General features: G+C 48.5%; 1 protein-coding gene across 3 annotated transcripts in view; it reads left to right on the forward strand.

The window, feature by feature from the left end:
* The window catches only part of scn8aa (sodium channel, voltage gated, type VIII, alpha subunit a), a 39234-nt gene that overhangs the window by 3160 nt on the left and 12417 nt on the right, over positions 1-23657 (forward strand). The window contains exons 2-19 of one of the 3 annotated variants that reach the window (XM_047039613.1): positions 2109-2227; positions 3731-3820; positions 4016-4144; positions 4769-4860; positions 7753-7974; positions 8273-8336; positions 8497-8638; positions 10780-10986; positions 11218-11505; positions 12658-12975; positions 14446-14581; positions 14859-15097; positions 17989-18162; positions 18765-19121; positions 19359-19832; positions 21118-21235; positions 21367-21521; positions 22006-22179. In XM_047039613.1, coding sequence (XP_046895569.1) covers positions 2109-2227; positions 3731-3820; positions 4016-4144; positions 4769-4860; positions 7753-7974; positions 8273-8336; positions 8497-8638; positions 10780-10986; positions 11218-11505; positions 12658-12975; positions 14446-14581; positions 14859-15097; positions 17989-18162; positions 18765-19121; positions 19359-19832; positions 21118-21235; positions 21367-21521; positions 22006-22179 — 3498 coding nt within the window. Of the gene's footprint in view, positions 1-2108; positions 2228-3730; positions 3821-4015; positions 4145-4768; positions 4861-5066; positions 5159-7752; positions 7975-8272; positions 8337-8496; positions 8639-10779; positions 10987-11217; positions 11506-12657; positions 12976-14445; positions 14582-14858; positions 15098-17988; positions 18163-18764; positions 19122-19358; positions 19833-21117; positions 21236-21366; positions 21522-22005; positions 22180-23657 lie in introns of all 3 variants that reach the window. The other 2 variants (XM_047039611.1, XM_047039612.1) reach the window with 2 other exon arrangements.

The raw sequence follows: 23657 nt of genomic DNA on the forward strand, positions 1-23657 counted from the left end.
TCCCTCCCTCCCTCCCTCCCTCCCTCCCTCTCCTCCTCCTCCTCTCTCCCTCCGCCCTGCTTGTCTCCAGTCTTCTGGTGCTGCAGTCGCTCCTAGTCCTCCCGTCTGTCTGTCTGCCTGCCTGCCTGCCTCTCTACTCTGGATTATGAAATTTTCAGTAGCTTTGCAGCAGTTTAGTCATGCGTTACAGGAAGACCACTGCATGCATCGCAGGCGCGCACACGCCCGTCTGTATGTGTGTCAGGAGAAGACAGTGTATGTGTGTGTGTTGTGAGCGTGCATGCATCGGCTGTTGTCACTCGGTCCCGTGTGCGTGTGCGTGTGCGGATCATGCATATGCACACAGCGTGTGGCTGTGTGTGCAGAGCAGCTCCGCTCTACTGAAATGTCATGCTGGCATTCTTGGCCCCTGTAAATGGCAATTGGGGCACGTCCAACTGTCTCACATTGAGGCTGATCATATAGCCTGGCTATACTGAAGGCAGGGAACGCTCAGTGTCTGATAGAATGGCTATTCACAGAGCCACTGGTCTGACACACTGTGCCATAGCTCGTTCAAATGAAGCACGCGTTATCTAATCAGTGCTCAACCTAATTCAACTTTTGCCATTACTGTACTCGGCGACATTTGTCAAATGAAATCAGGTCAGGTGACCGAAAAGCAAGCGCACAAAATGACTCGTAAATTCCTTTGGGATCGATGGCTTTCCTGAGATGAGATTGTCCTCGCTTTAGATGTGTGTTGTCAGGTGTTATTTCCATTCAGCTAATGAGACACCCCCCTATCATTAAGTGCTATGGAAACCGTACAGGAAGTTTTACACAAACAGCCCTGCATGCAGGAGCATGTCGGAGGATGAGCAAGATGTGTTCCTGCCAGGCAGTACATACGGTGCCTTTCCTGTTCCATGAAGCACTCGACGAGCAGCCCCGTTTGAGGGTCTCCCCCTGGGGGCCAGGGCACTCTCACCACTCCCCCCCTCGCTTCTCTCTCTCCCTCCCTCCTCTCCCCCCCCCCTCTCTCTCTCTCTTCCTCCTCTCTCTCTCTCCCTCCTCTCTCCCCCCCCCTCTCTCTCTCTCTCTCTCTCTCTCTCTCTCTCTCTCTCTCTTCCTCCTCTCTCTCTTTCCCTCCTCTCTCCCCCCCCCCCCCCCCCCCCCCCTCTCTCTCTCTCTCTCTCTCTCTCTCTCTCTCTCTCTCTCTCCCTCCTCTCTCTGTCTCTCTCCCTCCCCCCCCCCCATCTCTCTCTCTCTCTTCCTCCTCCTCTCTCTGTCTCTCTCTAGGTCTTTCTAGGTCTCTCCTCACTCGCTCTCTCTTTATCTCTCCAGCCATCCCTCTCTCTTCTCTTTCTCTCTGTAGTTGTCACTCGCTCTAGCTTTTCTCTCTCATCTTTATCTCTATGTCTGTCTCTCCTCACCACTGTTTCCCTTTCTCTGTCCTGCTCTCTTCCTCTCTATCTCCTCGCCACTCCCCTCCTCTCCCTCTGTCATCTCTTTCTCTCCGTCCTCTCTCTCTACTCGATTTTCAACCTTCTCCGGGTCTGAAGCACTGTGGACCGGTGGCTCTGCAGGGCTTAACGCAAGGAGGGCTGCCTTGTTAAAAGCACAAGAGTACATATCACTTTTGAAAATGCACACCAGTCTCATTAAAGTTTCATGCAAATCCCCATGTTTTATTGAAACAATTATGAGGCTATCCGCTGAAAGGGTCTTGCCAGTCTCTCTCGGTCTCAGCTTAACTTCCATCAAGACCACCACAGCCATGTTTGATGCAGGCGAACATTAGCACAGGATGTTTCAGCACTGCATTTCCTGTCATCGAGGAAAGAGCATTGTGATTGGTGGAGGTTGAGCTGTTGGTGGGTGACAGTGTTCATGCTATCCTCCTCCATTTTCAGAATGTTACATAGATTTGCTTCAGAGTTCAGAAATTGAAATGATTTACTCCACATGTTTAGACTTTTTGAAGGTTAATTTGAAATGTCCATGTCCTTAGGCTGTGTCCCCCAGCCAGTGGCTGCGGTACACGTATTGACAAAATGTCACTTGTCATTTTGTGCTTGTGTTTAACTTCTTTCTCTTTCTCTATTTTCCCCCTTCTTTCTCCACAGACATTTATAGTGCTAAATAGAGGGAAGACAATCTTCCGCTTTAGTGCCAATCCTGCCTTGTACTTCATCAGCCCTTTTAATATATTTAGGCGAATAGCTATAAAAATTTTGATACATTCATATCCTTTTTCGATTGTGTCTTTCGAGACCAGTGTTTCCTGTGTTGTGTCATGTGACAACCCTTCCTCTGTCCCTGCTGCTGTTGGTGTTTGTGACTTTCAGCCTGAGTGGATAACACATTCTGTTACGGTCCAGGGCCGGGGTCTGAAAACTGCACGCATCAGCTGCGCGGTTGGGAAAACTCACGTACTACTACGCATTATACAGCACTGCATGCCATTCATATGGAACAACATAAAGGTACTGTAATCAGCAAGATGGGATGTACAACATATATATACAACTCCAGTGAGGTGCCTGTATTATGACTTGGAAATCCCTACCACAGTACATGTCAGTCTGAATACTTTGAGGTTATTACCTCCAAACTCTAGAAGACAATTCAACATGAGCTGGATTAGAAGAGTGCCTCTCTCAGTAGAGCAGACTGCCGAAGCGGGGACAGGGAGTACAGATTGATATCTCCTACTGTGTTGAGGGGGGTGGCCGACTGGGATCTGTGATAGGGATGACGCTGCTTCGACTGCTACGAGGGAAGTCTTTTCCCCAATATTAGGTCAGCGGATGTTCCGTCAACACCAGGCCCCCAGCAACACCAGGCCCCCAGCAACACCAAGCCCCCAGCAACACCAGGCCCCTAGCAACACCAGGCCCCTAGCAACACCAGGCCCCCAGCAACACCAGGCCCCCAGCAACACCAGACCCCCAGCAACACCAGGCCCCCAGCAACACCAGACCCCCAGCAACACCAGGCCCCCAGCAACACCAGGCCCCTAGCAACACCAGGCCCTTAGCAACACCAGGCTAGGCTGGAGCAGCAGCTGTATCTCCTGACCATAAGTTATTATAATGTGGGTTGGGTTTAGCCTTAAACAGAAAACTGTTCAGTGTTTAAATGGCTATGTAGCCTTGGAAAGTACATCCCAACATTGGTCAAGATGACATTGAGAACAAGCCAATGCGTTCTCTAGGTTTTGATCAGCCATCTGAATCAGGGGGTCAGATGGCTGAGCGGTTAGGGAATCGGGCTACCAATCTGAAGGTTGCCAGTTCGATTCCCAGTCGTGCAATATGACGTTGTGTCCCTGGGGAAGGCACTTCACCCTACTTGCCTCTGGGAATGTCCCTGTACTTACTGTAAGTCGCTCTGGATAAGAGCGTCTGCTAAATCACTAAATGTAAATGTAATATTTCATGGGCAGCATAAATGGCTTTGTGAGGGAGCCATTATGACCAGTAGACAATCTTAACAAACTGTAAAACCTCACTTTACTCTAAGTGCAGCATGCAGTTTTCAGACTCGTCCCACCAGAGAGCTGTATGGTTGATTTCATTTAAAAAGTTCATAGTCGAGCAAACACCTGTAATAGTTGATTATTTTCTATAAGCTGAACTGGAGTATGCTCACTTGTTAGTGTGTGTGTGTGTGTGAACTGTCCTTTTTGTTTCATTCTATGATCCTTTTCCTTACTTGCCACATTCTCCTTAACTCACTTCCCTACTCTTTTCAGCATGATCATTATGTGTACGATTTTGACCAACTGTATATTCATGACTTTTAGTGATCCTCCCGAGTGGTCCAAACAAGTAGAGTAAGTACACACTACCAGCTCTGTCCTTCTGTAGGATCACTGCATGTCCAAACGGTCTCTTAGGATCACACTTTCCAATGTATCCAGCATCACACCTGACACCCACTACAGACCATATTGTTCTTCGAATGAAATTGATCACATCCGGTGACAATAACTTGACAATATTTACAACTCACCGTTCTTGTCTTTTAGGTACACCTTCACAGGAATTTATACGTTTGAATCTCTTGTAAAAATCGTGGCTCGAGGATTCTGTATAGACGGGTTTACATTCCTAAGGGACCCATGGAACTGGCTGGATTTCATGGTGATTTCCATGGCGTAAGTAGCACTACTTTCTCTGCAAACGTTTAGGAACCATTTAACCGTTTCGTCTTTGCTTTAAGTTGACTAGTTGACATCATGTAAATATGATGGCGGCTGTTAATGTTTGATTGCTTCGGTCTCATTGTCTCTCAATCTGTTTCTCCACCACTTTGGGATCCAAGACTTCCCTTGGCCTCCTCACTGTCTTTTTTCTATTGAAGGGTTCCAGACTGGTCAACGGTTCTCTCTCTCTCTCTCTCTCTCTCTCTCTCTCTCTCTCTCTCTCTCTCTCTCTCTCTCTCTCTCTCTCTCTCTCTCTCTCGCTGCGTTTCTTTGACCTTTATCTCTCTCCCTGGATCCAATAAAGACTTTAGATTAAGGTTAATCTGTGCCTTAAAACTTTTGTATTCATTGTAGGTCTGATGGTTTAATAAGAAGGACTGCCTTTATGGAAGAGATCCTAACATTTCATACAGAGTATCACTGCATTAAGAAATTATATATCTATATAATTTCGTCAGCACAGCACACTCAATTGGGCTTTCTTTACAAGAAGGGTTCAATACAAAGCAAATGTTTAATGCAAGTTGTTTCGACTGTAAATAACGAGAGTCCATAACTTTTGGTTTGATCCTGCAGGTATATAACAGAGTTTGTAAACCTAGGCAATGTCTCAGCTCTGCGCACGTTCAGAGTGTTGAGGGCATTGAAAACTATTTCTGTAATTCCAGGTAAGACAGGATGGGGTGATGGGGGCGGGGGGTCGATGTTAGGTGTGTGTGTTTTTCTTTCCTTTCCTCCTCCCCCTCCTCCTCCCCCTCCTCAGTGGACCAGCTCTGTGACGTCTCCTCCTGGTCGGTGGTGATGGTGTTGTGATCTTGCGTGTGTGGTTTTGTCATTTGGTGTCTGTTTGTGTGTGATCCTTCCCCTATTTCAGATATATAACAGAGTTTGTGGACCTGGGCAATGTATCTGCGCTGAGAACATTCAGAGTTCTCCGAGCATTGAAAACTATCTCTGTCATTCCAGGTGAGACTCAGTTTAAACACTAAGGCTGATCCTCTCACCTTTTTTTTCTACTCACTACTCTTATGATTTCTAAGCAACGGCAAAAAAAAAGGAGAATTGGAGATAACCATTTATTTTTTATTTTTTTCCCTCCAAAATTATCAAAAATGGTACTAATACATTTTTGATAGGCTTTGCAGTCTACTCCAGGCCCCTCTCTAAAGTGTCTGCACTCTTCTGCCCCAGTAGAACACTCTTGGTGGAGGGGGCTAGCTTCACAGGCAGCTGAAACACTATTAACCCCTCCCTGCAGTAGGATTAGCGTTTGCAACAGGCGAAAAAATAAGAAACTTTTGAAGCTTGGTAAAGCATTACTCTCCAGGACAGACATAATAAGTGGAAAGAACATGGAAATCTTCTTTCATCAATTGTGTTTTAAGACTAGCTTTTGAAAAAATAAATAAACGCTTAAACTTTTCCTCTGTGCTTTTTTAGTCTGTGGTCTTACCTTGACAAGAGTAATCCATCCACAGAATTGAACTACGCCTCAATACTTTGGCAGGGTTTATGAAAGATAAGGATGATTATTAGTTTTGGACACTTAGAACCAGTGATTGAATTGGAAAAAAGGAGATCAATTGAATACCTCACATTCCTATCCCAACCCACATCTCACAGTGAAGGGATGAAATTTGTCTATTTTGGGAAAATAAATAGGTTTCGATGAAATGACAGCTCTCTAAGTGAGATCCCACTTCATCTAGACATTATTTATGTATGAAGACTGCCAAGCCTAGTTTGTGGACATATCTTACGCTGCATGATGCTTCTGAGTCACTTGCTTTACAATATTAGCCTACTAAGAGCTTGGCTGAAAAAAATGGCATTGGAAGTTTAATTTGCCCATTTTTGTTATCTAATTATTATGGATACTTTTTTTTTTTCCTCTTCAAAAACGACTTGAGTTATGTTGAACAGAAAGTGAGCCGACAGTCCTGAGATGAGGGATGGTGAGATCGGAGGAGTGAAGGGCCTGTTAGCCTGTTGAGCAACACTGACTCAGCACACCTGTCTCATGTTAGAGGACGGCCTGCTGCTCAGGCAGAAAAGCAAGGGGAGGAAACATTGACCAACCCTTTGAAAGGGAACCTGTCCACAACTGTTGAGCTGTTGAACGCTCTCCTGTGGTGCAAGCAGACCTTTGGCTGTGACAGGTGTCGTCCAGTTCTTTGATTTCCTATTGGCCCCAGTCTCTACTAGGATGTATCGGTCATAATGTTTATTCTGACATGCCCAGTAGTCCTGAAATGATCCTCAGACTTATCTTATTGTATGTTTTTCTAGCATCTCATAGATATAGTCTCATCATAGAGTCTGGATTTGGCTGATCCTGATTTAGTTAGGTCTGCCTGGACCGAAGTGAAATACATCTCTCATGAAACATGGATCCGACTCTATGATACAGTTTAACACAGGCACTGTGTAAAGCCATTAGAGAGGCTACTATTTGGGGCGTGCAAGCAGAGCGTCGGGTGTTTCGTATTGGGCTAAGAGAGACAAATCGTACCGATAGAGACCCATCCGGCAGGCTCAGGTGGAACGGACTTCCCTGGTTTGTTCCTTGAGTTCTTCTGTGTTCAGTGGACGCCGTTGCCACACAATGAGTGCTGCCAGAGGATGTCTCGGTCCCCAAGGTAAAAGGATTTCGTCTTCAGTTAAGAAACGGGCAAAACTACACGTTTAGGGGTTTAAGGGGGGAAGTCAGTACTTTAACGACACAATGTACATGACAGTTCAAGAAAGTGCCCCCCCCCCCCCTCCCCACAGTTGGCGCTGGCATTGAACTGGATCTGTTCAGCCTTGGAGTTTAAATGCCCTGCATGCGGTTTCTCCCCCTCCTCTACCCCTGCCTGTGCCTCTCTTCCTCTCTCATGCCCCCCTCCCCGCCCTCCCCCCCCTCGTTGTGACGCTGTGCTTTCTATCTATCTTTCTTTGTTTCCTCTAACTGTTCTACAGAGTCCTCCCCTTCTTCTCGGTCTATTCAAGTGTCACTGGCAGAGCCGTTCAGATTCATCAAGCTCTAGCATATTTCCATTAGTGCTCTAATTTGGCCATATCCTCATTATACCTTAATGAGACTATACTGTCAGTGTCTGGATAGGTTGGACGAGATGGGAACGGCTCTTCAATATTTTTCTGTTGATTTGTATCTAGATTGTATTTTTTGTTCTGTTGTACGTTACGTTTTGCTGTTCAGTTTGGAAAAAATATGAACATGCAAGTGCAATTTAGATTGGAATTTTATCCTTTTTTGGTCACAACGAATGTTACTTAACTCTCCAATAAACTGCATAGATTCCAGTTAGATTATCAAGATAGTCTGTGAAAAGAAAGTAAATGTTTTGCCAATTTCAGACAACTATATAAAATGTCTCTCGAGCCTGTATGTTAGTGAGATATATGATTGCGTCAGCACCCTGAACAATCCTTTTGACATCTCCAGCATCGACACCGTCTGCAACACATCCATGGTTTGTGTATGTCTGTGTGCGTGTGTGTGTTCCCGTGTGTGTATCGGCGTGCGTTTGCGTGTGTGCCTCGCTGTTCCTGTCCAGGCCTGAAGACCATCGTGGGAGCCCTGATCCAGTCAGTGAAGAAGCTCTCTGACGTGATGATCCTCACCGTATTCTGCCTCAGTGTGTTCGCCCTCATTGGCCTCCAGCTCTTCATGGGCAACCTGCGCCACAAGTGTGTGATCTGGCCAATCAACGCCACCGAGAACTACCTGGCCAACGGCAGCAAGGGCTTCGACTGGACCGAGTACATCAATAACGACAGTGAGTGGTCAGCCGGGCCGGACACGCGTACACAGCCATCCGTTACCCCCCTCACCAGTTGACACTGGACGGGCATGTGATTCATCCCAGGAACAGTATATCCTGTTCGGGTGAATTGAATTGACGATGCATCGGCAAACTTGACAGTTAGAGATCAAGCTAGAGCAAACAGTCACCACAGATCTGGGGAGCTGTTATCACAGAGACATTTTCAAACTTGTTTATGACTCATTGATGTCAATGCATGACTATATATATATATATATACACAAATATATCTCTTTTTTCCCCTCAATAGCAAATTTCTACTTCCTGCCTGGTCAGCTGGATGCTCTGCTGTGTGGTAACAGCTCTGACTCTGGGTGAGTGTGTCCCTGCTGCAGCGGTCTGGCCCAGACCCTGTCAGCCCTCCTTTGTCAGCTCAAACTCTCAGAGCCGGGTTTGTTATTGGTCTTCACGCTTTGTGACCCCCTTCTATATCTCTCCCATCCTGTCCTGCTCCCCCCCCTCCCCTCTCTCCAGCCGCTGCCCAGAGGGCTACACTTGCATGAAAGCTGGGAGGAATCCAAACTACGGCTACACCAGCTTCGACAGTTTCGGCTGGGCCTTCCTGGCTCTCTTCCGGCTCATGACACAGGACTTCTGGGAGAACCTCTACATGCTGGTGAGACTGTCTTGACCGCCACCTGTGTACCAACCCAGCCCTAAACCTAACAACCATCCCAACCCTAACAACCAGCCCAACCCTAACAACCAGTCCAACCCTAACAACCAGCCCAACCCTAACAACCAGCCCGACCCTAACAACCAGCCCAAAACCCTAACAACCAGCCCAACCCTAACAACCAGCCCAAAACCCTAACAACCAGTCCAACCCTAACAACCAGCCCAACCCTAACAACGCCTTCCTAACAACCCAGAAGCAAGTTGTCAATGCCACACAGAAGATTGCCAATTCAGTCGTTAAAGACCACAAGAGATCAAGATAACAGTATATTCCAGAGCTCCCCCCCCCCCTCCTCCCCACTGGGCTGCTCGAGCCAGAGGGCGGGGTGAGCAGCAGTGAGGAGTGGAGATACGCTCCATCTACCTCAGACAGAGGGACTCCCCCCTGCAGATGAGACAAGACCAGGCTTCCTGTCAGCAGATTAACGACCCCTCTCCCACCTCTGCCACCAGTCACCGCTTCCTCTCCAAGGCTCATCTCATCCACAAGCAGGACGGCGTGCCGAAGCCCGGCAGACAGAAAAGGCCTTTGTAATGTTGGAAACACTTAGGCCTTCCTGCCCTCCTCCACGCACACACACGAACGGGGAGGAAGTATAAAATATTTACCTTAGCATTGCACTATGGGTAGTCAGGGAGACAAGACTCTCAGATAGGAGTTTCTGAGGCAGTACTAGCAAATATTTTTTGGCTCACTTTAGATCATATTCCAAAGACATTCTTTCAATATTGCATGCAAAGTCTTTTTCATGGGCAATTTGCAAGTTGATTCTAATAACATGCTTTTTTGTATTTGGTCAGTAGACTTGTAAATGTGTGTTCAAACGCCCAATATTTGTTTGATTTTGACAGCCATTGAGCTAGCCATCCTGAGTCAGATGACTGTAGATGTGGCATTACAGTTTCATTCAAATCCTTATTGATGTAGAAAAGAGTGCATGTGTACACTTTCTCCTCAATCACATGCCTCGGAAATTCACCCAGGGTATATTACGTTACTTCCTGTTTGGTGTTTGTCATATGTTGGGGGTCAAGGAAACAATGGTTTGGACTGTCAGTCCCCCCCTCACACACCACCCTCTCTTTGCTGGATATGTCGCAGTGTGTTGTGTGTGCTATGTGAAACTCTTCCCCAGCGCTGCATGTAAACTGCATCCATAATTGATGTGTGGAGGAATTGCCACTGCCACATCCCAGGAAGTCTTTCCCTGCTTTTCTCTCTGCTCCCCACAGACAACCACCCCCTGCGGTGGGGGGGGGGGGGGTGCAGGGGGAGTCGATCTGAGGTCTTCATTTTAACGTTTGGCTGGTTGTTGCTGACTCTTTGCGATGGCCAACTGAGGGAAAATGAAAGTAACACACGTTACAGGATAAAACTGTAATATTGTTAACACGTCAGGTTTTGGAAATGGACGTACCATTACCATTTTCATTTTGATAGACCATTTCCACAAAATGAAAATCTCCATCATATGGTAATGGTACGTCCATTTTCAGAAACACTTTCTCCATGAGAGGATTGGATAGTCCCCACCCATTGTAAATAGATGCCTGGCTGGTGTGTATGTGTGAGTACACAGTATTACTAAAAGTAGGTCAAATTGCAGATCTGAAGGCTTCATTTGATGTAGGAGGAAAAGTTGGGTCCATGCTGAGCACCTGAGGAAATGCAGGGAGATATTTATGCTGCACTGCGAGAACAGTTTGTCAAACCAGAATGACACATTTAGATATTTCACTGTATGTATGCCGGGAATATTCCGTTTGCTGTTTTGCTAATACAGGCCAAATCTAGATGTCCTCCATGTTAAGTACAAGTGCTTTGCAGTGTACAAGTACTATACCATGTAGATCTACAATAATGCGGTGGCTTAGGTTAGTTAGGGAATCTAGGATAGCCATTCATATAAGTCCCTGCTTTTAATCTCTCTCTCTCTCTCTCTCTCTCTCTCTCTCTCTCTCTCTCTCTCTCTCTCTCTCTCTATCTCTCTCTCTCTCTCTCTCTCTCTCTCTCTCTCTCTCTCTCTCTCTCTCTCTCTCTCTCTCCCCTTCGTCCTTCCCTCTCCCTCCACATTCCAGACGTTGAGGGCGGCAGGGAAGACCTACATGATCTTCTTCGTGCTGGTGATCTTCGTGGGCTCCTTCTACCTGGTGAACCTGATCCTGGCTGTGGTGGCCATGGCGTACGAGGAGCAGAACCAGGCCACCATGGAGGAGGCTGAGCAGAAGGAGGCCGAGTTCAAGGCCATGCTGGAGCAGCTGAAGAGACAGCAGGAGGATGCCCAGGTCAGTGTGTGTGTGTGGGTGTGTGTGTAGGGGATGGATGGGGGGAAGGGTTGTAGTTCATTTATCCGTTCACACAGTTTTTCCTTTCGTTCACCGCGTGCGGGAGAGGTCATTCGATATTGTGTGTGTGGAGCAGGGGCTCGATCCCTGTGGAAGGTGAGTCGGGTCAGCGAGTCCTGCGTCCTGACCTGTTCTCTCCTTCCTCCTCTGGGTGTGGCGTGGATACTGCAGGCCAACAACATGGCCACGTCGGCGGGCACCGTGTCAGAGGACGGGGTGGTGGACGACGGCGATGGCCACCTGTCCTGCAGCTCCTCTGAGATGTCCAAGCTGAGCTCCAAGAGCGCCAAGGAGCGGCGCAACCGCAAGAAGAAGTGGCGCCAGAAGGAGCAGTCGCGCGGCGAGGAGAAAGGCGACAGCGAGAAGTTCGTCAAGTCCGAGTCGGACGACGGCAGCAAGAGAAGCCGCTTCCATTTCCCCGACAACCGCTTAGGCCGCAAGTCTTCCATTATCAACCAGGTGAGGACCAGCGGTTCGCATGAACACCCTGGGGGGCCAATTTGAACTTCATTTTCCTGTGTTCTTCGAACTATATTCCATCTGGTTATTGAACACAGATCAAACGGATTAAATACCCCAGACGTAGATCAACTGAATTGCAGTATTTGAAGGAAACAAAAAAACTCATATGTCTTTTTAATTTGGGCCTTGAGCGTTAAACTCGGTCAAACCCGCCTTGGAGCTCAGAAGCATCACCTTGGAGCCGGGCGGTGGTGATGGGGCCGTGTTTGTCGTGGCTAAAGATACAGCAGCGCGCATCCGTGGCCTGAATTATTAAGTGTGCAGACATGAATGTTTCAGTGGGAGCAGCCAACCAGCTGCGTTTAGCCCTTTTCCCTTTTTTGCCGCGTATTTTCGTAACCGTCCAAAACAGAACCTAGGAACTCATCCCCTCCAGGTCTGGGTGGGAGTGTGTGTGTGTGTGGGGGGGGAATTAATGGTTGGAGAGAATTTTCTGACAAATAACACTTACACCATTGCAAGTAATCAAAAACTAAGTAAAATATTTTTGCTCTCATGCAGAACTCCCACAAAAGAACTTGTTTTTGTCACTGATAATGGCCACTGTGGTATCATGTCACTGTAAACAGTGTTGTGCTGATTCCATGGCTCTCTTCCACAACCACTGTAAGCACTGCCAGGCCAGTGACCTCCAATAAATGCGCTCAGCAGATTTAGGGGACACGATTGTAGGAGAAAAACCCACCTGGTAGGATTTGTCCAGGTGGGTTGTGTTCTGGACGTATTGTTTCCTCCGGTGTGTGTAAAGCTCAGCTGTGTTGCCTGTGTCTCATGTGTGACCTTGCTGGTCCAGGATCTGACTGACCCAATTATGCAATTTCTCCTACCTGTGTTTATTAAGTCAAATGATTACTTCCCATCAGGATCCTTTCTCCCTTAGGGATACAGGGATATATGGCCCCCCGCCCCTCGAGAACTATCCCAGATGTTGCCTTTCACACTGACCTCCAGGGTCTGGAGACGAGAGAGGACGAGGACGACAGAGCAATCAATGCCTGCGTTTTACACAACCTGCCTTGCGATATCCATCTTACTCACCTTCCCCTGTCACACCCCCCCCCCGCCCGCCGCCCCCCCCCCCCCCCACAGTCTCTCCTCAGCATCCCCGGGTCGCCCTTCCTGTCGCGGCACAACAGCAAGAGCAGCATCTTCAGCTTCAAGGGCCGCTCCAAGGACGTGGGCTCGGAGAACGAGTTCGCCGACGACGAGCACAGCACGGTGGAGGAGTGCGAGGAGAGGCGCGGCTCGCTGTTCAGCCCGTACCGCCGCAGCAGCTACACGGGCTACCACCATGGCAAGAGGAACAGCACGGTGGACTGCAACGGCGTGGTGTCGCTCATCGGGCCCGGGCCTGGCGGACGCCTTCTGCCTGAGGTGAAAATAGATAAGGCAGCTACTGACGACAGTGTAAGGAAGTCAATAAGTAGACCACGCCCCCCCCCCCCCCCCCCTACCTACCGTCTAGGCATGGCCCCCTGCTCCCTCTTCCAGTCTCTCAGTTTTTTCCCCACTTTCCGTCTCTGCAAGTCCGTATCTATCTTTGCTGAGCATCGCCCCCCCCCCACACACCTTCCCCCAGAGTGTATGCTGCCCTCCGACACTAGTCACAGGGAATTTATCCAACAATTTCACATTTAACTCCTAAAAAGGTTTCTTTTGTCTGGGTCTTTCAGTCATATAACTGGCACTCTGTCCATCGTGTTGTTACAGTCATCCATCATCCGTTCACTTAAAAAAAAAAAAAACGTCCTTCATTCCAGGATTTTCAATACATCATTTTTAAAACGTATTCAGCTGGCAGACAGTTTATTTGTTTTCATCGGAAAATAACTAGACTCCTGTAGACAGAAGTCTGGATAGGTCCCTATCTTACATCCAACATGTCTGTGGTGATAACGCACAGCTCGGAGAAGGTTCCTTTGTGGAAGGAGAATGTAGAGCAGGAAGGCAAACAGGGAAGAAGGCCAGGCAGGCTGTCAAGGAGACAGACAAGCAGACCAGGAGTGAGGCGACCTGTCAGGGAGATGCAGGGTTCGGGTGATAGGATGAATGAGGAGGGTCTAACTGCTTCACCCTCCCCCTGACATTGTCCTGTTTATGCATTACTCTGTATCGTCCACCATCTCATCTCTTACTGATGTTAAAGGTTTAGAGCCGGAAGGACGGCTGCTAACCAACTCAGTACTTTTCCTAAACTGACCAACCCACTGTGAACTAAATTCTTTGTCTAGTGCTACTTAGCTCGACAGCCTAATCCTCTAACAAATCCTGGATTTTTTTGCAGGCATGATAAAAACTAATGGCTATGGTGTCTATACTTTCCTCTCTTCTCCTTGACTTTGAGCATGCAGACGCATGAATACTTGAACAATCTCGACTAATCGCCCCCCGTACAATCGCCTACAACGCTGCGACACAACGGTCGCCATGGGTAATTAGGTCCTAGTTCCGATGTGTAGTAAAAAATTACAGGTTGAATCAATTTTTGAAGAGAACTTTAGTCTCTGTCATTGCATGACAACACTGCATAGTTCAACTCATCTCCGCACCATGTCTGAATATTCTAGTACCCCTAATATGATCATGATAACTTAATGAACGTGCATCAATCTAGGGTCAAATATTCCTCCTCCACTGCGCTCACATTGGCTGAGACCTGCATGCTTAAGATCAGCATTGATATGATGAAAATCATTGAATGACCAATACCCTTGACTACCCTTATAAAAATGCCCCTCCGCCCTTTAAACCCCCCCCCCCCCCCCCATCACCCTGTGGCGCACTTCCCTCCGCCGGCCAGCGGTGGCGCCGCAGCCCTGCCGGATGGTGTTCACGTCTCTCTCCGTCGGTGCTTGACCCTTCCTCTCCTCCTGACAGCCCACTACTGAGGTTGAGGTGAAGAAGAAGATGTCGGGCTCCCTGATGGTGTCTGTGGACCAGCTCAATACCTCCTTTGGGCGGAAAGAGCGGGCCAACAGTGTCATGAGCGTCATCACCAACACACTAGTGGAGGGTACTGCCGACTTCCTTCTCCCCTAGCTAGCTAGCTAGCGCCATGCTACGCTGCCTCCTGCTCCAATGTCTTCTTCTCATTGGTTAAGCAGAATGACGTATGCCTATATCCTGCTTATTGGCCTCGCATATCATTATGTTTGCTAGATACATGCACACGATACACATATGATACCAAGACGTACATAGAAAGGGTTTGATTTGGGGTTGGACGAGTGACCCTTGCGTTTGGTTTTAACATCTCCCCCCCCCCCCCCCCCCCACACTATATCCATCAGAACTGGAGGAATCCCAGCGTAAGTGTCCGCCATGTTGGTATAAGTTTGCCAACACCTTCCTCATCTGGGGGTGCTGTCCCACCTGGCTGAAGATCAAGGAGATTGTCAACCTGATCGTCATGGACCCCTTTGTGGACCTGGCCATCACCATCTGCATCGTCCTCAACACCCTGTTCATGGCTATGGAGCACTACCCCATGACCCCCCAATTTGAGGGGGTGCTGTCGGTGGGCAACCTGGTGAGGATTCGTGTGTGTGGGTGTGGTATGGTGTGTGTCAACAAATGAGTGAGGGTGGGGGGTGGTATGGTTTGTGTGTGTGGATGTTTTATGCCATCAACGCTTCCATAGTGTGGCGTTACAAATCAACTGTTTGTCATCAGCTGGTGTTCTGTTCTGGATCGTGAGGGTCGTGTTGTCTGTTGTGAGACCTGCCCTCCTGTCATCTGCCAAGAGAGAGGCGTTATTTCGGTGTTGATAATTGGCACGTCTTTCATGGTCGTTTCAAAGCTAAATGAAAACCTTCTCCGAACCCCCCACTGTTGGCTTGAGTTCCAGCCTCCTTCTCTTCCGGGGGCCGTTTGGATTTTGCTTCTCTTTGCTTCCCACTTGCTCGGTCTCTGTCTTGTCAGACTCCACCACAGGCACACACTCCCTCTCTCTCCCTCTCCACCCCCCCCCCCCCCCCCCCCCCCGTTTCCTCCCTGTCACTCGCACATTCCCTCACACACAAACGATGTCATGCTTAATAGAGATTTTACTCTCTCTCTCTCTCTCTCTCTCTCTCTCTCTCTCTCTCTCTCCTCCTCTCCTTCTCCCCCTCCTTCTTTCTCTCCACTTTCCTGGTTGAGCTGTAGCTCTGGGCCTGGCTGACTGGTGGGAGGCCTGAATTAATATTTCATGGGGCCAGATCGATGAGCAGTGCTAAAATGGTGCCTGAATCACGGCATTACAAAAAAGCCTCGACCTGGACCTACAGGGGCTGTTCAAAACGAGGTTCTAGCACATTCTAGCTAGCTAACGGTGTTGTCAAGGAATGCGATTATGTCACTCTTGTGGGGGTAGTGAACAATGTCTGTCTCCACTGGAACAACGTGACTATCAGTTCAGGGTTTTTAAGAGTTTTACACGACCAGGTGACTGGAGAGAGAGTGACGCCCACGTTAACAAGAATAATGACTGTCGAGACACACATTGGCAGCAGCAAAGTCTCTCTGAGGCACAAAGGTCAGAGGACTGATTCTGTAGAGAATAGAGAACACTAAGATGACATACAGCCAAATCAGGTGAATACTGCATCATGGATACTGGGAGTCAGATGGCTGAGCGGTGAGGGAGTCGAGTTAGTAGTCAGAAGGTTACCGGATCGATTCCCCGACGTGCCAAATGACCTTGTGTCCTTGGGCAAGGCACTTCATCCTACTTGCCTCGGGGGGAATGTCCCTGTTCTTGCTGTAAGTCGCTCTGGATAAGAGCGTCTGTGTTTTACGGAAGCCGACAGTATCAGGATTCCTAGGAGATAGACCTGGAAGGTCAAGTGTGACCCCAGGCCACAGCCCCCGTCTCCACCCAGCATCTAGAAGGCTGCTCAGCCTACAGAATGGATTCTAGACCTGTCTACTGCTACTGTAGCAATTGGGTTATACAGGACTCTCATTGATACACAATATTGATTACAGTTGGAACACATAGCATAATGAATGAGCAATGAGAAGACATGAACAAAATAGTCTCACATGTATTTGGCCATAAGGACAAATACATGTGTTTATGTTTGATGTAGATTGATATTAGATACTGGCTTATGATCAAGGTCTTGATACATCAGCAATATAACCCCCCAAAAACATGAATCTTATTATTGATGAAGTATGACTTATACACAGACACATTAGTTACATTCCTGCTCAGCATCACTGGTATCTTAGCTGTGTGTGTGTGTGTCTTTATCCAGCATCATAATTAATGGTCAGTAACACGTTTTACATCAAGAAGGGAGTTCCAGGATGACCTTGATGCATGAGTCATCTCTCCAGAACTGGATACACACACACACTTACACACATACACTCTCACACACACGCTCACACACACACACACACGCACACACACACACACACAAACTCTCACACACACGCTCACACACTCACACACAAACTCTCACACACACGCTCACACACACACACACACACAAACACACGCACACACACACACAAACTCTCACACACACGCTCACACACACACACACACGCACACACACGTTCACACACACACACACAAACACACGCACACACACACATAAACTCTCACACACACGCTCACACACACACACACACACACACACGCACACACACACACACAAACTCTCACACACACGCTCACATGCACACACACACACAAACTCTCACACACACGCTCACAAACACACACACACACACACACACAAACTCTCACACACAAGCTCACACACTCACACACAAACTCTCACACACACTCTCACACACACACACACAGACACACAAACACACGCACACACACACACAAACTCTCACACACACTCTCACACACACGCTCACACACACACACGCTCACACACACACACACACACAAACACACGCACACACACATACAAACTCTCACACACACGCTCACACACACACACACACACACGCACACACACACAAACTCTCACACACACGCTCACACGCACACACACACACAAACTCACACACACACACAAACGCACACACAAACACACAAACTCTCACACACACGCTCACACCCACACACACACACACACAAGGGCACCTTCCGCCCTCACACCTTGGTCTATAAACACTCATCGTGTCAACGCAGTGATTAAAGACGACCTCTAGTAATTCATTAGAGCTGCAGTTTCCTCGTCGACCACAGATGAGCCCTCGCCAGTACGAGCCAGTGGCTCATTTCCCCCGTGCGCGCCGGCAACAACCCCACTGTCACCGTTATTGATTGAAGTCAACTTGATTTAAAATACGTCTGGAACAGCTTAAGCATTGGATTGATGCCAGGTAGATTTGCTCAACGTGGGTCCTGTTCGCACAGTGTCCCTCTCAGGGCGCCTCGGTTCATGTTCACGTTCCTCTCGCCAGGTGTTCACTGGAATCTTTGCCGTGGAGATGTTCGCCAAGCTGGTGGCCATGGACCCCTACTACTACTTCCAGGAAGGCTGGAACTGCTTCGACGGCTTCATCGTGACCTTGAGCTTGGTGGAGCTGGCGCTGGCCGACGTGGAGGGACTGTCCGTGCTGCGCTCTTTCCGTTTGGTAAACAACCCCTTCCGTTTCCTACGACGATGTTTTGTATGAGACACGGTGATGGTGTGAACGTGTTCACTGGCTGAACGGTAACTCCGTTTCTGTTGTGGTGATGATTTATCTCTTTAGGGAAAGCAGAAACAGTGACTGATAGTTGCGGCTGTGTGTCTTGTGGGTTACACTTTCTGGGCTAAAGGTTATCAGCACAGCGATACCTGCTCAACGACCGTGGCTTCAATCACACTTGTCTTTGGCTTGCTCACTGCCCCAGTAGATAACCTGTGCTGTCCTCTGTTTTCTTCTCTCATCTCCCGTCATAACCCCCCCTTCCCCACAAACATATGCACGCACACACTCTCTAACCTTCAAACACACACTCTATCTCTCAATTTGTCTCTCTCTTTCTCTCTCTCCCCCCTCCCTCCCTCCCTCCCTCCCTCCCTCCCTCCCTCCCTCCCTCCCTCCCTCCCTCCCTCCCTCCCTCTCTCTCTCTCTCTCCCTCTCTCTCTTTCTCTCTTTCTCTGTCTTTCTCTCTGTCTCTGTCTCTCTCTCTCTCCCTCTCTCTCTCTCTCTCTTCTTCCTGCTATATCTTTGGTGTATGCCCCGCCCAGCTGAGAGTGTTCAAGCTGGCTAAGTCGTGGCCCACCCTCAACATGCTGATCAAGATCATCGGGAACTCCGTGGGCGCCCTGGGGAACCTGACCCTGGTGCTGGCCATCATCGTGTTCATCTTCGCCGTGGTGGGCATGCAGCTGTTCGGCAAGAGCTACAAGGACTGCGTGTGTAAGATCGCCAGGGACTGCGAGCTGCCGCGCTGGCACATGAACGACTTCTTCCACTCGTTCCTGATCGTGTTCCGGGTGCTGTGCGGGGAGTGGATAGAGACCATGTGGGACTGCATGGAGGTGGCCGGCCAAGGCATGTGTCTGATCGTCTTCATGATGGTCATGGTCATCGGCAACCTGGTGGTGAGTTTGGAGACGTGGAGGGATATGGTGTCTGATTCTGGGTTTAGCATGAAGGGGGAGATTGAGAGAAGACAGAGAGAAGACAGAGCGAGAGAGAGAGAGAGGTCACGTTGTACTGGTCAAAGACCTGAGATAACTCTGGATTATTTATCGCAGGCGTCCTGTGAAGAGAGTCCTCTCACGGGAGGTCATGTGACGAGGCCGGGTCATAGCGCGTGTGTCCTCCACCCTCTCCAGGTGCTGAACCTGTTCCTCGCCTTGTTGCTGAGCTCGTTCAGCGCAGACAACCTGGCGGCAACCGACGACGACGGCGAGCTCAACAACCTCCAGATCTCCGTCATCCGCATCAAGAAAGGCATCGCCTGGGGCAAGATCAAGGCGCGCGTGCTGATGGCCCGCGTCCTGCGCAAGCCGCCCATGGAGGACGAACAGAAGCCGCTGGACGACATGTACGACAAGAAGCTCAACTGCATCGCCAACCACACGGGCGTGGACATCAACCGCGACCTGGACTACACCAAGAACGGCAACGGCACCACCAGCGGCATCGGGAGTAGCGTGGGCAAGTACATGATCGACGAGGACCACATGTCCTTCATCCACAACCCCAACCTGACCGTGTGCGTGCCCATCGCCGTGGGCGAGTCCGACTTTGAGAACCTCAACACGGAGGACTTCAGCAGCGAGTCGGAGAACGAGAACAGCAAGGAGGTGCGTACCGGGGGGGGGGGCGGGGGCGTTTGAAAGTTGCGTGTTTAACGAGCGGGCGTTTGACTTTATCTCGGTTTTACTCTCACTTTGCCGAATGCTTGGGGCGGTAGTTATGTTTCTGTCATCTTTATATAGACAAAGCAGAAGATTAGCTTTAAAAGGCTGAGCATATTGTATATGTATATTGCATGCGTGCTGTTATTGCAAGGTTCTACCCCATTGTTGCTGCGGTTCCCATGTCCCTCACCATGCAGTGTTGCTTTCCTTGTGCTTCCCTCGATCTCCCTCCAAAGCACCGATGTAAACTCCATTACTCAGCGCCCTCATCCAACATCATTCGGCCTGAAAGAAATGGATATGTGCTGACCTGTGGCTTTCTCCTAACAATAGCAAATGCATTTAGGACGGACAGAATGGATGGCTCTGCCATCCGATATCACCCCTCTACCCAAAGCACAGAGCCAATCTCAGTTGTTACCGATCTGAATGTGCCATTTATCTCTGAGTGTCCATTTAAGTTTCACATTCACTCTCAGATGTTGTGGATAAGTGCAGTAGATGTGTAAATAGTTTAGGAGGAGTAATTTATGGCCTCAGTACAAACTGCAAATGTGGACTTTACGACAAGTCTGCAAATGCTTTTATAAGCAGAGATTTGTTCAAACGTTTGTTGACAAAGACCGTAGGTCTGAAAGTCCATATTTGGTTTCTTATATACTACAACAAAACATGGGAAAATCCCAAATCAAACTGGAAGAATCTGGAGCAGACGTCATGTTGTCATGGTCAATCGCTACATCTCTCAGGCTTGGTCTGTAAACATTTTTTGCAGACCTCTGCGAACTTTCAGAAGTCTGCAAACGTTATAGCGGCCTTCTGAAAACCTGTCTGGACCAATAAGAACAGCGTATTGGTCTAATTATAATAATAGCATATAAGAAACTGTATTGTCTCCATGGTAATGTGCATTTGCTGGTCGGTTCAATGTTTTATACCCCGTTCCTGGCTGGGTTATTTAGATGCCTTATCCTGAACTTATCTGAACCCAGATGCACTATGTAGGTCTGCATGGAGGACTGCTTCAGAGCAGCTCTGCGGTGTGAACTATTACTCAGTGTTCTTCTAACCCATGGAGTCCTGGGGGAGGCCAAAGGCCCTGGAAAATGGGCAGCCTCAGGACGGCTGATGTGAGTAAACATGTGTTTGTGCGTGTTTGTCTGTGTCTGTGTGTTTGTCTGTGTGTGCGTGTTTGTCTGTGTGTGCGTGTTTGTGTGTGCAAGCGCAGCTGGACGACACCAGCTCGTCAGAGGGCAGCACCATTGACATCAAGCTTGACGTGGTGGAGGAGGTGGTGGTGGAGACGGTGGAGGAGTATCTGGACCCCGACGCCTGCTGGACAGATGGTAGGGTGGAGGCCCCCCCTCCCGACACACACACACACATACCCTCAATACGCCGGTCTATTGGCCTCAACGGCTGTTCATCATTCCGAGTGTGTTTATGTCGTGTGATGCCAGTGCCTTTTGCCTGCCAGGTTGCATTGCCAAGTACAAGTGTTGTGACGTGCCCATCACCCACGGCTGGGGGAAGCACTGGTGGTTCTTGAGGAAGACGTGTTACCTGATCGTGGAGCACAACTGGTTTGAGACCCTCATCATCTTCATGATCCTGCTGAGCAGCGGAGCACTGGTGAGGAAGGCCGAACACAGACACTCGTAACGCACACTCTGCCTTTCGGTGCCGGCAACAAAACACCAGAGCCTAGAATGTACCATTTCGGAGGAATCTGAGGGATAAAAAACCCAGCAGGATTCGGCGTGGGGTCTGGGGCGGGGGTTGATGCGAGCCAGAACAAGATGGGGCTGAGCTGCACCAGGCCGGGGAGCGGCGGGGAGGGGCCACGGGCGTGATTAATGGACTGTACCATTTATTAGATAGGGGATCTATTTCTGGTGCCAGGAGGCCCGATGCTCTCAAGCATGTCAAATGATACTAAAATAAGAGCAGTGAGCAGTGCTGGGAAGACGGGGGGAGGAATACTCCAAGCAGGCGCCTTTTCCCCTTTGTTCCCCTCCCCCAATCCCAAACTGTGAATGATTGTTAGTGATCGGTCATGCCCCTCCCCTCCCCCCCTACCCCCCCCCAACTCCTCTGCTGTTGTCTCCTCCTCCAGGCCTTTGAGGACGTGTACATTGAGCAGAGGAAGACCATCCGGATCATCCTGGAGTATGCAGACAGGGTCTTCACCTATATCTTCATCCTGGAGATGTTGCTCAAATGGGTGGCCTATGGCTTTGTTAAGTACTTCACCAACGCCTGGTGCTGGCTCGACTTCTTCATTGTGGATGTAAGTTCACCTTCCTGAATACTGAACGTTCATGTGTTGGCCAGGGTAGGAGGCTAGGGTAGGAAGCTAGGGTAGGAGGCTAGGGTAGGAAGCTAGGATAGGAGGCTAGGGTAGGAAGCTAGGATAGGAGGCTAGGGTAGGAGGCTAGGGTAGGAAGCTAGGATAGGAGGCTAGGGTAGGAAGCTAGGATAGGAGGCTAGGGTAGGAAGCTAGGATAGGAGGCTAGGGTAGGAGGCCAGGGTAGGAAGCTAGGATAGGAGGCTAGGGTAGGAGGCCAGGGTAGGAGGCTAGGGTAGGAAGCTAGGGTAGGAGGCTAGGGTAGGAAGCTAGGATAGGAGGCTAGGGTAGGAGGCCAGGGTAGGAAGCTAGGATAGGAGGCTAGGGTAGGAGGCCAGGGTAGGAGGCTAGGGTAGGAGGCTAGGGTAGGAGGCTAGGGTAGGAAGCTAGGATAGGAGGCTAGAGTAGGAGGCTAGGGAAGGTGGCTAGGGTAGGAGGCTAGGGTAGGAGGCTAGGGTAGGAGGCTAGGGTAGGACACTAAGTGGTCCTCAATCACACACTGTTGGGGGCAGCAGTAGTGATGTATCATACAGATACATACAGACCAAGCCACAAATATATTAATATTAATAATAATTATAAATATAGAATGAACATTACCAGAAAAATAACATAGAAAAATATATTGAAATAATTATTGTTCATTATGACTTATACTACATGAACGTTTTACTATACAGTTCTATTTTATATATGCATTTTTATACTATAAATCATATATTAGATATATTATATATAGATTTTTTTATGTTGAGAGAACTGTGATTTCTATTAAATCACAAAGTAATGAATAACATTTCATATAATTTTTTCACCCCCGTAGAATAAAGTAAATGCCCTTGTTGCTGACCAGGGTGTGGTTAGGTTGCTAGGGAAGATATAAAATAGAAAAAATATTAAGAACGTTCATGGCATATAAAGGGTGAGAGACATATTTACACTCCATGATCAGTGGTATTTTTGTAGTCTTATTGTCCTAATAGTCATTTAAGATGACATGGCATGCCTGTCACCTTTTAGATCTCCATGAACAACAATATCTCCCTGTGTTTACTTGGGTTCCTGTCAGTCCTGAGACGCTTGAATATAAAAGGGGATTCTCTGCTTGCAAATCTGGAGTTTTATTTTATTTTATTTATTTTTTACCATTGGTGTTCAACCAAGCAAGGAATTGTGTTATCTGTTTCCCATAATGCGCAAATGGAGACCAATTCTAAACAAGACAAAAGATTCAAATGTCAATACTCTGATATTGTAATACAAATATCATCACAAATTAGAATCAGCAAATCAATAACCCAGTTTATTGATCTGTATATTCAAGCCATGCTCACCCCAACAACGGGATATTTGTTAAAGTTGTGTCCTTGTCTGAAGTGTCCAATGCTGTCTTTAACTTGCTAACTGTTTACTATGTGTCT

This window comes from Hypomesus transpacificus, chromosome 18, assembly GCF_021917145.1.
Source record: "Hypomesus transpacificus isolate Combined female chromosome 18, fHypTra1, whole genome shotgun sequence".
Lineage (NCBI taxonomy): Eukaryota > Metazoa > Chordata > Actinopteri > Osmeriformes > Osmeridae > Hypomesus > Hypomesus transpacificus.